The 17839-nt window shown below is 35.6% G+C and overlaps 1 protein-coding gene across 11 annotated transcripts in view; it reads left to right on the top strand.

Moving 5' to 3' along the window:
- Positions 1-17839, top strand: part of LOC149539340 (GDT1-like protein 1, chloroplastic) — a 203345-nt gene that overhangs the window by 165556 nt on the left and 19950 nt on the right. For 6 of the 11 annotated variants that reach the window (XR_016356223.1, XM_089800649.1, XM_089800654.1 and 3 more), the window contains 2 exons: positions 17142-17189; positions 17376-17607. Coding sequence is in view for 7 of the 11 variants with exons in the window: in XM_089800649.1 (XP_089656775.1) it covers positions 17142-17189; positions 17376-17447 (120 nt within the window). In the remaining 4 variants the exon portion in view is untranslated. Of the gene's footprint in view, positions 1-17141; positions 17190-17375; positions 17608-17839 lie in introns of those variants that run through there. The other 5 variants (XR_016356224.1, XR_016356225.1, XM_089800652.1 and 2 more) reach the window with 2 other exon arrangements.

Below are 17839 nucleotides of genomic sequence, written 5' to 3'. Positions count from 1 at the left end.
AAAATAATTACTTAATAGTTAGGGACGACATCCTAAATGTTAACTCTAAGTGGCAAAGGGCAATTTTGTGTTTTGGGACATGTGTGAAGACATGAAGGCAGATATGACAAAACAAAAAGGTATAAAGGAAAGATTTGTTTATGCAAAGTTGTGTGATGTCTTTGGACATTGAAATATACATGATATATGATGTGAACTTTATGTTAGAGTAGAGAAAGGACAATATATGTGAAGTTATGTATAGAGAGCTACAAAGGACAAATCAAATATTGAAGATATCAACATTGTCAAGAGGTTTTTGTATCTATACCTTTTGTGTATAGAATATATCATTGTATATGCATGCTTGAGGAGTGGGTTCATCTTGCTACTTTTGTAATTGTAATAACAACTCCTAACAGGGTCAATATCTTTAACAAAATACTTTTGGTTAGTGGATCATTTTGTGGGTATCATCCCCACCGGCGTTTTCCCTTGCCCAGGGTTTCCCTAGTTAACAAATAATGGTGTTATGAGTTGCATTGTGTTACTGCTATGTTTAATTTTCAGTTTATTCACATGTGCATGTTTTAAGGTTGCTAAAGATATCCATAAGCTGGTAAAAGTTTGTGAAATACTAATTCACTCCCCCTCTTAGCATTTCCTATTTCTAACAGCTTATGTTAAACGTGTTCCACACAATATCATCGGCAACTTCCTCTGTGCAGCCTCCCTTCGTACAAAAGTCTCAATGGCTGCTTGAAACAAAATGTGAAAGTTCATGGTTGGGGCATGTTCCCCTTAGAAGAGCTCTGTAACTCCATTGCCGTTGGTGATGATATTTTCCTTAATAGGAAGTCTCATTTATCTACCGTATTCCATGACCTTCGTTACTTCCTAGATTCCATCGGCAATGACACCAAATATTTACTGTTTGAGTAAACTAGTTTTTATACATGCTACAAAAGTAATGGAAAAGGATAACATAGAAGCAAATGTAACACAATGTTCAGGAAGCCACGCTGCTCATTCCATTAATATCTTCTCAAGTATATAGTATGTCAATACATCCAAATGTAACACTAGACACAAGATATGGTATCTTTCTCGTTCATGACAAGTATACAAATAGTACTCGAAGGGTTGTTACTTAACCGTCGTGTCCTAGTGCCTTCAGTAACTGACAACTTAACATATAATTAATTATTCCCGAAACATAATTTACCCGACAACAATGTCAGGATGACGTCAATTTTGATTCAAATTGTCGAGTGCTGATGATGCTTGGGAAGGTCTGAAACTCATGCCGCACTGACTCAATAATGTTGGGTCTGCTGATGATGTGAGTCCTGAGCTGTTATGAATCAATCCCAAGGTCTGAATTGCAGAATTTCAGCCTTCTATGCACACGTGAGTCAATGCTGGCCTCCTCTTGCTCTATGCCAAACCTGAAGGTAACCTTGCGACCTGAATTTTTGGCTTTGCAGCTGCTGTAAACATGTCGATATGCTCTCCATAGCAATTCTGGGCTGAGAAAATACTTGATTGTGAGGGTTGAACTGAAAGTTGTGATTGCAAAACATTTGCAAAACAACTGCCCTGCCTCCCATGTCAATCTCCAGCCTCTGTTCTTTCTTGTATGGCTCAGCTGGGCCTCTACATGTCCACACCAAGTCTGTAGACTGCCTGTGGTTTTGGTTCTGGGGCTCACTGTTGGCTTGAAACCCATCGATCTGTCTTCTGTAAATGTTTAAGGATCTCTGATAGAGATTAGTTGTGAAAGTTCTTTACACAGTTTTGTTTCTTCAACTTAATTGAATAATTCTGAATATGTTTTCAGACTGAGTGTTGAATACAAATGACAATATATTTTGTCTGAATATGATCTGATGATAGCAGATTTGAATAACAGTATAAAACTGTTATTTTCCTTTAACTCGAATGCTGATCTTCGATACTGATCTGCTGATGAGAATTAGCACAATACTGTTTTTTATTGATGAGCATATCTCACGGCAGAATTAGTACATATATGTGGAGAGGAGTACATGTCCCCATAGGGACATGACTCTATGTGGCCAATGGCCATGTAGGGTCATGTCCCTATGTGGGCGTGTACCCTACTGTCAGCAATGTATAAACAGCCCCAAAACAGTATATGATATACCAAACACATATAGTATAAGTATCGGGTGAGATAGAATATTTTGATAAATAAATAAATCTATCTATCTATCTATCTATCTATATATAGAGAGAATCATATACAAAATACAGTATCAATAACACTTCAACTGAAGTTATATTTTAACACCTTCAACCTTCCAATGCACTTGTTTTGCTTGATTCAAACTGAGGCAAGCTGGATTGGCATCCAAGCCAGCACACCTCAAGGTTTTGTTCTTGGGCTACCCTGCTGAAGTTTGCAGAGTTGTTTATTTACTGTTACTTAGCAATTCATTGGATGATAATTTTATTGGACTCCTTTAAGAATTATTATATATTTTGATCACATTGATTCATGAGGTTTCCATTTTATGGTATGAGAGCATCTACATTTCTTAAGAATGCAGATATTATTCCAACGAATCAATTTGAATTAAATAAGAGTATCTATCTTAATTGATGAGTGGATAGAATTAAATGAATTATAAACTACAGATTATTTTACCTTTGACAAATAAAGCTCAATGTTATTGATGAGCCGAATCAACAAAGAAAATTATATAGTGTTAAATGTTTATTCTTCAGCAAATTAAGATTGACCATTGAAGAAAATATTAAAGTTAGGGAAATGTATTAAGATCAAACATTCTGAATGGGGGTCACAGGAAATGTATTCAAGACTCTTCAATAAGACCATATAGGGGACATGACATTTGTGGTTGAATGTCTCAACAATCAGTCCCAGTAGTAATCAATTTGCAATCTGGAAACATAGTCTGTACAGAATTACATCGGCTGAAGCAACTTCAGTGTTACTCTCCAGGTCAGGATTTGGTTTATGAAAATCCATATACTCTGAGATTCTCAATATTGTATCAGCATGTTATATTCTAATTTATTTGTGGAGATTTCTTATGATACGGTTTTGGTATTGGTATTGCATATTTATGAATGTCCTTTGACAATATCAGATTTGAAATAACAATTGTTTGTCAAAATTTCTGTGCTAAAGTATGCATAACGTGCTGTTTAAACATTAAGGATGCAAGGTGTTTGACATAATCCTCAGTTACAAAGTGTTAGCATAAGTTAGTAGTAAACCTGGGTTGGTTTTCTTACAATTGTTTTTGTAAAAACCCCTTCTCGCCTTATACTTATTTGCTGATTGAAAATAAGAGATGTTTTGGATTTTGTGTTTCTCTTTCTGATTTTTTTTGTATTTTTTTGAAATAAGAATTGCAATCATTAAAAAAACAATCTCAGACTACTAAATCATACCAACTAATATTGAAAGTCAAAATGATTGCTTTATCAATTGCATAAAATATTGGAAATCAAAAAGCAACACTTAGAACCTGATTGTAACGGCAATTAGTCTTTCAAGCTGATTGGCAATTCCCAATCCAGATTTTCGATCTAACCTCCCAATGGACATAATACAATTTTTGTAAGAAATATTCAGTCACCTCTTACCCATGTTAATCAATATTATTCCCTGAAGTCAAATCGTGGGTGAGAATACTTGGATGCTAGACAGTAATTGCAAACACATTTACCAATATGCAGATCGCAGGTACAAGGTGAAGGATGTCTAGCTTGCAAAGTCACCTGCGGCTGATACGGCAGACTCCACACAACTCGTAATTAAATGCAGATCCAATGTATAATGCCATCCAGTCCAAGGAGAATGGAATTGGCCCAGAACTCACCAAACTTGCACAGAAAACACTGCCCTCCTGATATAATTCAGCAGTCTATAATGTCAAATCAAATCACTATATTGCAAAACACAATTTGATACAATGAATTCAAATGAATCTCTTCACAATCTTCAGGCAATCTCCAGCAAACAAACTTTCATAAAATTAGATAATTACCACCGAACAAACTCCTCCTTTAGACACAGTAAAACAATAAGGAGTGATGCAGATTGCTATCCGACAACAGCAATTTGCAATACAATCTTTAGAACAACTTTCAGCTTCAGACCCCAATAATTTCAGAATTCAAACCCCCACCCCAAATTTCAAGATAATAATAAAATAACACAAATGATATCTCCCAACCACAAATAAATACAGTAAGGAGATCCAACCAATGACCAAATCACTTTACCTTAGCAGTGATTTCAGATAATCTTCAAGAAGGGAATTCACAATACCTCAGCTGTAAATTACCCAACACTTCTCAGCATCAAAACCCTTATATTTCAGCAAGGGCACAAAAAATCAGAACTCAGAAAAAAGCCACAAGGCACAAAAAGAAAATATCTATTCAAGTGTGCTTTTCCCAATGAAATGAGCTCTCATTTATAACCTTTTGTTGGCCAAAGTTTCTTAAAAAACTCCACTTCTGAAATTGTGGAAGTTTCCCAAACGAATTCAACACTGGAAACTTTCTAACACACTTTTTAAAAATATCTCTTAAATTCATTATTATAATAATGTAAACATTATTATAATTTATAATAATACAACTCAATGATTAATAAATAAATAAGAGCTCATGCAATTATTACTTTATTAATTGTAGGTGATGACCAACTGCTGAAGCCACCCACTGCACTGCCAAAAATAGCAACTACCAAAAATAGACTTACGAAAAATAGTAAGTGCACAACTGAGACCCGCAAATATATATTCAAGCATGCTTTTCCCAATGAAATGAGCTCTCATTTATAACCTTTTGTTGGTCAAAGTTTTCTAAAAAACTCCACTTCTGAAATTGTGGAAGTTTTCCAAAAGAACTCAACACTAGAAACTTTTCAACACAGTTTTTAGAAATATCTCTTAAATTCATTATTATAATAATATAAACATTATTATAATTTATAATAATGCAACTCAATAACTAATAAATAAATAAGAGCTCATGCAATTGTTACTTTATTAATTGTAGGTGACGACTAATTGCTAAAGCCACCCATTGCATTGACAAAAATAGCAACTACCAAAAATAGACTTACTAAAAATAGTAAGTTCACAATTGAGACCCCCCAAACATCCTGTCAGCTCAAGAGGGTTGCTATGATGAGTTAACTTCATCAACTGCACAAACTGACCAAAACGGGGACATTACAGTCCTCCCTTCCCGAAATTGCTTGTTCTCAAGCAATTCGGCATCATACAAAAACCTCCACTGGGATCCCACTAGAAGCAAGTGATGTCCCCATCCTTACTGAACCAATTGAATGCCAATACCATTATCAGGACCAATAACATAACCTGTAACATGGCATCAGATATCTGTGCTGACGATGTAAAAGTTGGAACATCACTAACTGACAAATCCATAGGAAATCTCAACATACTCTCCTTCATTATACCTACCCAATCATCCTGCAGACAATCTAGCTTAGGCTCAGACCAACTCTATACCTGGTGCACATCTTGATCATGCGAGTCGAATACCAAACTATAAATACTCATCACAGTATAAACTTTATCATCAGTATGATCATCTCCATTAGCATCCTCATGTTGTTGTGATGACTCCTCCTCAATCACGTCAGTGTAACTATAAACCCACATACCACGATTCATTGCTCCCTTCGGCCTCAATGCACAAGTATGACCCTTAGAGAAAGGCCCCTTGCACCAAAAACAAAGTTGATGCCTCCTCAAATCCTCTCTAGAAATATCATCAAACCTCCCCACTAACTTACCCTTGTCCTCTACAACTGGTGGGGGCTTATTATCGACTGGAAGAGCAGAAGATTTCAAAGCAACCTTGCTTCGAGAAGAGGACTCCAAGTCACATGCCTTCCTCATCGCTATCAAGAGAGAAGATGGGTCCAAGGACTTCACCCATCCACGGAGTGGGTCAGTCAATCCCTTCATAAATAACATAACTTGTCTGTACTCCGAAATATCATAAACCATGACTAAAAGCCTCCATAACTCACTGATGTAACTCTCTAATCCTCCAGACTGTTTCAGCTAAGCCAACTCATGGAAGTACACTTTCTGATCCTTCCTATCAAATCTCTCGATCAAGCGATCTACAAACTCCTGATAGGAAGTGATATGTTCATGTTGCAAAGAAACTAACCCATGGTACCACCTGTCATGGCAGCTCCATCCAAATGCAACACTCCAAATCTAATAGCGTCCACCTCTGACATAGGATGCAAAGCCAAATATGTGTCGAGCTTATGAATCCAAGCTTGAGCTATAACTCTCCTAGTACCATTAAAGTGCTTCAACGTCAGCTTACTGGCAACTTGCTGTAACTCAGTCTGTTGAAGTCGTCTCTCAGTTGCCAACCTTGCTCTAGGATGCTCCCGTTTTTGAGTCAGAAATCTATCAAAACTCAAATGATCTTTAATAGCCTGTGGTAAAGCATTCCACTCCGTGAAGTGTGCCAGCACATCATGAACAAAAGGAGCAGCCTCAAACTCAATACTGACCGCATCCATCTAAGGTCTCAGAAATGCGGGCCTTTGTAGCCTATCATGAGTGCTAGTATGTATGTCAACTCTGTCAACTAATCCACCACAATCCTCAACTTGAATCCGATTTGCATCTCCATACCTAACACCATCTCAGGTTCTATCCTCAACTCGAGATCTATGAGAACCAACAGAAACATCTCGAACTCTCCCTACTTCGTCCTCGAGGAAGTGCTATTTGCTGCAGAGTATTAGACAATTGTTGCAGTACATCTGTTATCTGTTGTTGTCCGGTTGCAATATTCCTAAATGCTTGCAGGGCATCTCTATCAACCTCAACATCTGTGGGTCGTAGTCCATTGCCACAAGAACCACCCAGACTGCCAACTGAACCAAACTGAATCTTAGGTTCACCTTCCCTAGGAGGCGAATTACGTCTCCTTCGGGTATAGTGCATACCCAACACAAACCTCCTATCATCAACCATGATATAAAAAATATCAAATCAAATATGGACTGCACTTCGAACCAAGCACTTGACCAAACTGAGCCCAATTCCTGCAGGCTGGCAGGAAACCGCTCTAATACCACTGTAAAAACCCCTTTTGGCATTATACTTATTTGCTGATTGAAAATGAGAGATGTTTTGGATTTTGTGTTTCTCTTTCTGATTTTTTTGTATTTTTTTGAAATAAGAATTGCAATCATTAAAAAAACAATCTCAGACTACTAAATCATACCAATTGATGTTGAAAGTCAAAATGATTGCTTTATCAATTGCATAAAATACTGGAAATCAAAAAGCAACACTTAGAACCTAATTGTAACAACAATTAGTCTTTCAAGCTGATTGGCAATTCCCAATCTAGATTTTTGATCTGACCTCCCAATGGACATAATACAATTTTTGTAAGAAATATTCAGTTACCTCTTACCCACGTTAATGGCAGATTATGCAATATTATTCCCTGAAGTCAAATTGCAGGTGAGAATACTTGGACGCTAGACAGTAATTGCACACGCATTTACCAATATGCAGATTGCAGGTACAAGGTGAAGGACATCTAGCTTGCAAAGTCACCTACGACTGATAGGGTAGATCCCACATAACTCGTAATTAAATGCAAATCCAATGTATAATGCCGTTTAGTCCAAGGAGAATGGAATTGGCCTAGAACTCACCAAACTTGCACAGAAAATGCTGCCCTCTTGATATAATATCGTAAATCTATAATGTCAAATCAAATCGTTATATTGCAAAACACAATTTGATACAATGAATTTAGATGAATCTCTTCACAATCTTCAGGCAATCTCTAACAAACAAACTCTCATAAAATCAAATAATTACCACCAAACAAACTCCTCCTTTAGACACAGTAAAACAATAAGGAGTGATGGCAGATTGCTATACAACAACAACAATTTGCAATACAATCTTTAGAACAACTTTCAGCTTTAGATCCCAATAATTCCAGAATTCAAACCCCCACCTAAATTTCAAGATAATAATAAAATAACACAAATGATATCTCCCAGCCACAGATAAATACAGTAAGGAGATCCAACCGATGACCAAATCACTTTACCTCAACAATGATTTCAGATAATCTTCAAGAAGGGAATTCACAATACCTTAGTTGTAAATTACCCAACACTTCAGCATCAAAACCCTTATACTTCAGTAAGGGTATAGAAAATTAGAACTCAGAAAAAGCCACAAAGGCACAAAAGTAAAATATATATTCAAGCATGCTTTTCCCAATGAAATGAGCTCTCATTTATAACCTTTCATTGGCCAAAGTTTCCTAAAAAACTCCACTCCAGAAATTGTGGAAGTTTCCCAAAAGAACTCAACATTAGAAACATTCCAACACGCTTTTTAGAAGTATCTCTTAAAGTCATTATTATCATAATGCAACTCAATGATTAATAAATAAATAAGAGCTCATGCAATTATTACTTTATTAAGTGTAGGTGAAGACCAACTGCTGAAGTCACCCACTACACTACCAAAATAGCAACTGCCAAAAATAGACTTATTAAAAATAGTAAGTTCACAATTGAGACGCCCAAAACACCCTGTCAGCTCACGAGGGTTGCTATGATGAGCTAACTCCATCAATTGCACAAACTGGCCAAAACAGGGACATTACAGTTTTAGTTAGTTTGTTGGCTGTCCTCTTCAAGGGATTGCTACAACAATGCTTTTGATCTCAATGCCTACAACATGCAAATAAATTCCTATCAATAACTGTCTTTCATTACTTTGTAGCACTCAAGCGGGCAAATAAATTCATCAAGAAATCATGCCACAATAGGGCTTCTTATTGCATTGGTATCAATGCTCAAGTTCGTGCCAGCTTGTGGAGTTTAGTTTATGTGTGCATCAGATTTTGTGAATTCCACAAAGTTTATCTCAGTAAACAAAATGGAGAGAAGGGCAGATCAGAAAAGTGATCATTTCTCAAAAGAATTCAATAAAAATTTAATGGTTATCAGCTGAGTGACTTGCACAAAGGAAAGTAAGTAGGAAATTGACTCTTCAACTGGATTACAATTGGAGTCCATTAAATTTCTTGATGGCTTGTTTCAAAGTTGGAGTAATTAGACTTATATTTGTCCAAAGTAGACCAATCAAATTTGGGGCTTTTGAATTGGGCTTTGCAGCCCTCAAGGCTCAGTTTGGTCTAGCACAAGTTTATGGAACATCCTCATAAATATGTCAGACCTGCAGTTGCTTGATGTCTTAGTGGGATTACATGAATAACATCTCTTGTACCACCCTATATGATGATGTATTGAGGAAGGTTTTGCAGTCTTAGTGAGATTACATGAATAACATGTCCTGTAGCACCCTATAATGATGATGTATTGAGGAAGGTTTTGCAGCTGGTTGTGAATAGCTTTCATGTGTTGCTTGATGTCAAAGGCCCTACTTTTAGTAAGAGGGCTAAGGTTTTAGAAATTATATCAAGAGTCAGATCATATGCTTCCATGAGTGATCTTGAATGTAATGATTTAATTTTTCAAATGTTTCAGTGCTGCTTAGTTAAAATCATGAAACATCATCTAGTCAATGTGAGGGCTTGCATGCAAACTATTTTGTGCTTAATCTTAGACGAAGATGATGACATGTGCAGTTGCAATTAGATTTGTTAGCTAATTTGGAGAAAGGAGCATAATACCTCACCTATGGCTTATGAGTTCTCAAAAGGGTCAATTGAGTAGAAGATTGGAAGCTTCCAGAAACAAATGACTGAAAATGAATTAATCTCAATAGGCTAAGTTGCAAGGTCTTCCAATGAGAGTAAGAACCAAATGAGGAGGGAGCAGATTTGTTTGACATGTTAAGAGACTTGGACACTTGATCATAATTGTAGGGGTTAGTAGGGAAGATAAGTCAGCCAATAACATTTGGACCAGCAATGAAAAATATAGGAATTCCATAGTTTCGTTCCAACAAAATAACACAAATGCTTTTGAGGAGATGGATTCAACTATCGTTAAAGGTAGGGCTTTATGAATCTCTATATCGGATGATTTGGAAGTTGTCATTGACAAACATTTTGATGAAGATGATCTTACTTGAGGAGAGAGCATGTTGGAGTCTCAAGGTGTTTTCAAGGAAGTAAAATAAGTTCTTTATATGATGAGAAATTGCTTGAAAATGATGACATGGCAGCAACTTTGATTTTGCATGTAGATCAATCAAACAAGGAGTTTGAGGCCTATAGGCATTGACATTACCCTTGAAAGGTATGATGAATCATGTGTTCCTTATAGCAGCAGTCCACTTGTGCATGAAAGTGTTTTGGGTGACCAAACTAATAACTTGAAAGGTCTTGAATTTGATAAGAGATTAAATGTAATTAAAGATACCCATTTGGTATATTTGAAAAGGATAAGATCAACATGTTAGAAGATGGTGAATTGTACACAATGCATCTACTTTGGTATAAGATTTTAAAAATGTTTTAATTAACTTGATGATATCAAAATATTAATTTTCTATTATAAATAGACTCATTTTGAGTTTTTGAGCCCAATTTTCCTGGACAAAGTGCTATGCACTAGCATGCTAGGAAATTCTGTTAGATTTGAAATAATAGTGCTAGCATTGATTGTCATTGATTTCAAAACATCCATACTGTCACTTTGGAGGTATCGATTGTTTGGTGATAGGTTTTGGGGTTTTTGGAGTATTTTGTGGTTTCCTGGTGACGACAGTCCACTAGAAATTATGGTGTGTACAGGACTGTTCCAAAATGCAAATGTCTCATACTTCTAAGTTCTAGGTATTACTGAGTTTGTGTATCCCATTCCACTTACCCGTACACTTGGTAACATTTGATTGGCTCCTTGTGATTGTTGCGGCTATAAAGTCATTATTCGTATATCTTTGAATTGGTGCAAATCATTGGTTTTGTTTTGCTGTTTTGATCACAGCTTTTGGTGGTTGCTAGGTTAATTGGTGGTGTTAAAGATCATTAGATTTCCATTTTTTTGGTCTTGGTTGTGGCTTTTGAGCGGCGTTGGAAGTTGTGATAAAAATTGTAATTTCTTATGTGTGACCTATACTTCATAATGTAATGTAGTGGCTATGTAATTCTAGATTTAGGTCCAATGCTTGAAATTAAATGTAATCCATTAGCTCGTGCATTGTTTTTATCACACATTTTGTCATGGAGCTTGTAACAAACGGTTTTTCATATAAAAAACAAAGACAGTTTATATAAAGATTTTCCAACATTCATTAAATAGATAACTGAAACCCTTTTCATATGACATTAACTGTTTTAACAATTAACTGAAATAACCATAACCATATCAATGATCATCTGAAAATAACTAGTTTAACGATTAACTAGAAAATAACTAGATTAACGATTAATTGAACATAATTGTATTAATGATCAACTGAAATGACTAGATTAATGATTAACTGAGATCAACTAAAAATAATTGTATTGATGATTAATTGAAATAACTAAGTTATCGATTAACTATCTTTTCTACATACAAGTAAGTAAATGTTTATCAAGAAAAGAAGAAAAGAAACATACAAGTATCATCTGGAGGGTCTTTTAGCTGGTTGTGCAAGCCTCGGCTTTTGGTAAGAGGAGAAGCATTGACATAGGCTTAACCTCCCAACCTCGGACCATGCTTATCCCCACACAATCTATTGAATTAGAAAGGCCCTCCCTACCTCGGGATTGAGCTTCGGATGTTCTTAGTGTAGCCACCCGAGCATTTTGGTGTTTAGAATGTCCGCATAGTTATGAAACGGACATGTCTACATAATCGGTACCATTGACATCAAGTGATCATTAAATGACAAACATGTCTTTAAACTACCTTTGCCAAGGATTTCTGATGGGTTCAACAACCCGATCACCACCGCTCAAGTTGACAACAGGAAACATTTATAGGGACTAGCATGAGCTATTAAGTATGGTTAATTAATTTATTTAATCATATCTGATTCCACTTATGCATTCTTGCAGATTGATTCCACCTCTTCACTTTTACATGGCTATACAGCTAGTGAATTCCAGGTGTTTGGAAATTTTAAGCAATCTGCTCTATGCGTAAATTCTAAAAGGATTCATGAATATTATAAACTTTCAGCATTTCACAATTTGGAATTACATAATTATATTTTAAAGAAAAAAAATTTGCAGAAACAATTATCATTCGATTTCAAGGTCTATTGGCAAGAATAATTTATGATTCCATACTATAGACACTTCACTATGCTTATTGGTAAGCAACTCCTTAGTGATAAATGAGGATAAACTACTGCTATAGCTATGGCAATCGATTTGTAAAAACATAAGAATAACAATAACTGGAATGATTATCACATGCCCTGATGTAAATTTGGAACTGTTTGAAGTCTTGCAAATCGAATGGTAATCAGCTCTTCTTCAGTTGTAGATGTAACCAAAGTGCATAAAAACTTAAATCCTTAGCATGAACAGAACATACACGGCAGAGTATTAGAATGGCGCTACTATGAAATGGGAAAAGGGTTTCAATGATCTTGCAGATATTCGGCAGATGTGTAGCAAAGTATCAATTAGAAATGGAGCTGCAATAAGCAAGGAAGGATTGCGATTAAAAAGGAATTCGGGAATGAGAGTTCTTGTGTCTTTTGTTTCACTCGACTCAAGATATAAAAAGGTCTTAAAAAGACTCTTTGGCTTCCGTAACTTAAAGATTATAATTAAAAATGCCAAGTGTTCAATCGGTTTCAACAAGAAGAAAAAAAATAAAAAGGATGGAAGAAGAGTTGGAAGGTTATAATTCGAATATTGTTATAATTTATATTTATATACGTACATGTAAATATATTAGTGAGGTGACATCATTTTATTATATTATTATAATATAATGGTGCCACTTCATTTTTATATCTATATGTACGTACATACATATATATTATAATAATATGGTAAAAGATCGTTTAAAATCCTTTGAGATATGTATTATATTTTAATTTCATTATTTTATGTTTCTTAAATTATTTATTTAATAGCTCATGCAGGTCCTACAGATGTATCCTGTGTTCAAGTCGTTAGGTCCTTACCAAAGAAGTTTAAGGTCATATCTGTCAATCTTGTTGACTGGACTAAGCAAGTATCCCATTCCGATGATCCCGTTTAGCAATGCTTCCCCCCTTCATCTTCTCCTTCAATCACTCGTGAAACACTTCCACCATAATAACAGTTCCATAATAATTTTCATATGAACATTTAAAAGACAAAATTATTAACCATAATTCCAAAATCAAGCAACTACTAAACATCATATAGAAAATAATGGTTAACGACCATCTTCATTAATAGTTAATACAACGGATATAAATAACTACCTATTTCACATGATCATGAAAGAAAAATCCGTTAAATCCAACGGGTATGAGCAATTTTAAAACTAAGTCAAAATTTGGGATGTAACAGAGCCGACATATGTATGCTTGGGTGCCAATATAAAAAAAGAACTATTTGTATACATGTATGCATGAGTGCAAGAGTGCAAGTGGAAGTGATTGTTGTATAACTTTGAAGAGAGATTTTGAAGTTGTTGCAATGTGGCAACATATGTGTTCAATGCGAAGCATGTATATGTGATGCAAGTGGAAGTTTTTTAGTTAGCTGATTCAAGGAGGTGCGGGTAGTAGCAAAATGTAATTGCACAAGCTCGGCAACTACAGCCCGTTGTGGTTTCTACTTCATCTTTCATATACTTGCTATAAGCCTATGTGTAAGGAGCCTAATTGTATTTTTGGGGTGTAGCCACTCTGTCAATGAGGCCTACCAACATCGCCCTTTTTGTATTATAGTGAGCAATTCAGGTAGTTAGCCTTGTTGTGCAAATCACCTTAACCAATGTCACCCTAGCAGGTGTTTTTCATTTCACAAGAATTAATTCTCTGTGGTTTTTCCTATTTTGACTTTTCCATATAAATCCTAGTGTTGATTGTCTTGGAGTTACTGTGCTTTCATGCTTATCTTTCTTATGGTGATTTACTTGTAGATCAAAGCAAGAGAAAAGCCAATCAACTCGAATCCTCATGAACATGCAGATCAAAGCATGTTTAGACAAGTAGGTAACATCCTCCTCAATAGTCTCGAGTTGAACCACCAGAATTGGTCTTTGCTCACTTCGAGCATAACAACTGTTAAACCTTTGGGGCCAAAAATCATCAGTAAGAGAAGAGCCATCTCTAACATCACTCATGATAGCTCTGACAGTTTGATTAGCATACAGAGCACGAGAAGAAAAACCTCCCAACAAAGAATCCTTAAATGAAGAGTGCATTCTCAAAAAGCCTACATGCATAGCCATGCAAGACCAAATCCCACAACACCAATTACAACTAAAACCCCACCTCACTCACAAGGCCACCAATGATAAATCCCAGCCAAACCCCACATAACCACCCCAGAACCACAACTGAGAAACCGAAAACCACCCAAATCAATGCCAAATGCCCACACATTGATACCCACATCGGTCACTTCTTTGCAGAAAGAAACCCCCGCTGCTTAGAAAAGGACCCTCGACAAGCACACCCACACCCTCTAGCCTGCAGACGACACCCACAAAGCACCAAGGAACAGGGATGCGGATAGGGACAAGCCCTAGCACACAACCAAACATCACACTTGATGCCTTTGGTGCCATCAATCAAAGTAACGAGAATTGGAATTGGATTGGAATTGGCAAGGCCGAATCGAATTGTGAATTGGCCATGAATCGCCCATGAATCGGCAAATTTGAAAAAACTTTTTAAATTTAGAGATTTTAACAATTTAAAACTTATTTCATGCACCTTTTATTGAATATAACTTAAACACACTATAACATCATCAAATAGAAGTTAAAACTTAACATACATAAACATGGAACATAAAATCCATCACATACATAACTATGTTATGTAAAATGTAAATTGTAGGCTAGCTGAAGTAAATAGAAATTAAAGTGCTAAATTCAGATTGTAAGAATCATTATGATTACAGTAAGGTAAGGGCAAGAATATCCAAATTTAAAATTAATCTAATTGTCAATTTTGATTCAATGGTGTACACATTTTCAGAGTCATTTAAGCAGTTTACACTTTGATGTATAAAATTCTTAACTATGGGTTAAGTTGTAACCAAGAAATGCTTCAAAAATGTTAAGCTTTTTAAATTGACAAATATTTAAATAGATTAAAGAACTGTAAGGTATAGTAGAAGAGATAATGAAGGTTGGCATCAACAGAAAATCTAGAAAGATTAAGCTCTTGACTGAACCTCTGAAAACTGGGTAATAAAGCAAAGCAATGCAAGCCTTGCAAATAATATTTCTGTTGGTAGTTTAAGGTATAATGGGAGAAATAATGGTGGTCAGCAATGCATCAATGGAAACTGTGAAACTGAAAAGATTAAGCTCTTGACTGAACCTTTAAAAACTGGAGTAAATAGGGAAAGCAGTGCAAGCCTTACCAATAAGTTTCTTGTTGGTAAACTAAAACATAACTACTGCTCATGAGTTTTAGGTCAAAGGCATATATATACACATGCAAATTTTGGGGACAAGAGTAAGCACCATCCAGTCTACTGACCTGGTACAGTTTAAAACAGAAAGTTTTATGTGTGAACATCATCCAATGTGTTGTGAACCCCAATTGACATATGTACTATACACCATATTGCAAATACCATCAATATTAATCGATATACACTTTGACCGCCGATTCACAAGGCAGATTCAAGCGATTGTTGGCATGAATCGCCTGAATCAGGCAATTCAGGCGATTCATGCCAAAAAATCGTTGCCAAGGATTCACGATGCCAAAAAAATCGGGGTGGATAAATCTTATCGCGATTCACGCGATTTTATGGCGATTTTCAGAACTATGCCATCAATATAGTCATTCAAAATAACATATTTGATATTTCAATGTTCTTTCATTATATCTTTCATAAAATTAGCATTCACTGCTGTGTGAATGCTTCCACATTTTGTAGACATGTCTGCAAACAAGATGCACTAGCAAAAATCAATAACTTGACAAAATAATTAGACCTTGGTGTTGACAAATGATGTTGAACATAATGAATTGTGATGATGATTAGATAGGATGAGTACAGAACAAATTTAGTGTGTCAAAGTTTAGTTATCCACACAAGATATGCACAAAAGGAATTTGGTAAATTGAAAAAATTAAAAATGAATGCAAAATGTGGAAGCATTGTCAAGTGTGTATGCTTCCACATTTTGCAGACATGTCTGCCAGTGTAGCTCCACTAGCAAACATGTATGCAAAATGTGGAAGTGGTCACACAGATCCACTGGCAAGCATATATGCAAAATGCCATGTGAATGCTTCCACATTTTGCATACATGTTTGCCATCAGAGCTGTGCTGTCAGACATGTCTGCGAAATGTGGAAGCAAATGAAAAATGGAAGGCCATGGACCACAAACAACTTGCAGGGATAAAAACAAATGCAGGCCATAAAAATGATCGCAAGACCCACGGAAAACAAACGTAGGTAAACAAAAAATAAATCAGAAACCTACCTTGAAGGAGGTTCACACAATTCATAGTGCCTGTTTAGGGCTTCCAAATGCAATGTCAAGCCTTCCAAACACATAAATGATGGTTTCTTTTTTTTGAACATGCTTTTTTCCCTGGAGATGTGCGGGAGATGCCAAAATACGGCAAGAGATTCAGAGACATTGGTAGACTTTGATACGAACCTAATTTTGAAGTCCATGGGTACGTGTCAGGTCTCAAAGACATGTCTCCATAATCAAGACGCATCTCCTGGCAACTATGGCTATGTTGTATATGTGTAATCACTAGGACGAACTCTCTGTAATTAGTAAGAATATATGTTCCTGAAAACTGACTCAAGACTATGCAGTTGAATTCCAATAAATATCAGGAGAAAATTGATACATTCTGACTTCTTTGAAAATAGCAAGAATATTGCTTAGTATTACTGCATTTTCAAACAGAAAAAAATTCATGTCATCAGCTTCTCGTGTTTTATGCATTTATGTTAATAATGATGTTAAGTTGTCATGTTACATACTTTTTGCAGATAGCTGTTTTGGGAGGCTCTTTATTAGCGACATATGTATCTGAAAAGGTAAAATTTCATTTTTGATTCTCCTATATTCTACTTTTCCTGTAAGAATATAAAACATTACTAGAATGGTTTATGCATTTTCAATCATGTCCCCACTTGATAGGTTGTAGGAATATTAAAGTAATTTTTTCTAGTATCCAATTACAGTCTCAAGAATGATCCATTCATAGTTCTCTTTGTTTTCAGGTAATTACATACACTGGAGGAGTTTTGTTTCTAGTGTTTGCAGCAATTACCTTAATTGAAATTTTTGTGTAGTTTGATCTAGACATGTAAATTTAAGGAAAGAAAAAATCAAATAATCGTTAATTCAAGATTTTCATTGAGTGGATGTATATCAGCGTTCTTTTTCCAGTTCGATACATTGCTGGAAATTTATAAATCTTAATCTCAATCTTCCAATTTTGATTTACTTTTATGCCTTTTCTCAATGATCTTGATCTCTCTCTATATAATTGCAATTAGGCTTCTCCTTGTGGGCTTTCAAGCCCAATTTGTTTTTGGAAAATATTATTCATTGTTGGATTGTTAGCTGTGGTTTTTCCCTATGAAATTTGAAGCCCAGAAAATTGTCAGAAAAGTTATATGGTGGAAAATATTATTCAGTCATCGGATATGATGGAAAACCATTCTTAGTACAACAAAAAACT

The sequence above is a fragment of the Cupressus sempervirens genome, chromosome 9, assembly GCF_028749045.1.
Source record: "Cupressus sempervirens isolate cs-2001-9-10 chromosome 9, ASM2874904v1, whole genome shotgun sequence".
In the NCBI taxonomy this organism is placed as follows: domain Eukaryota; kingdom Viridiplantae; phylum Streptophyta; class Pinopsida; order Cupressales; family Cupressaceae; genus Cupressus; species Cupressus sempervirens.
Note: the sequence above shows the minus strand (reverse complement) of the source record. Positions and strands in the feature narration are given on the sequence as shown.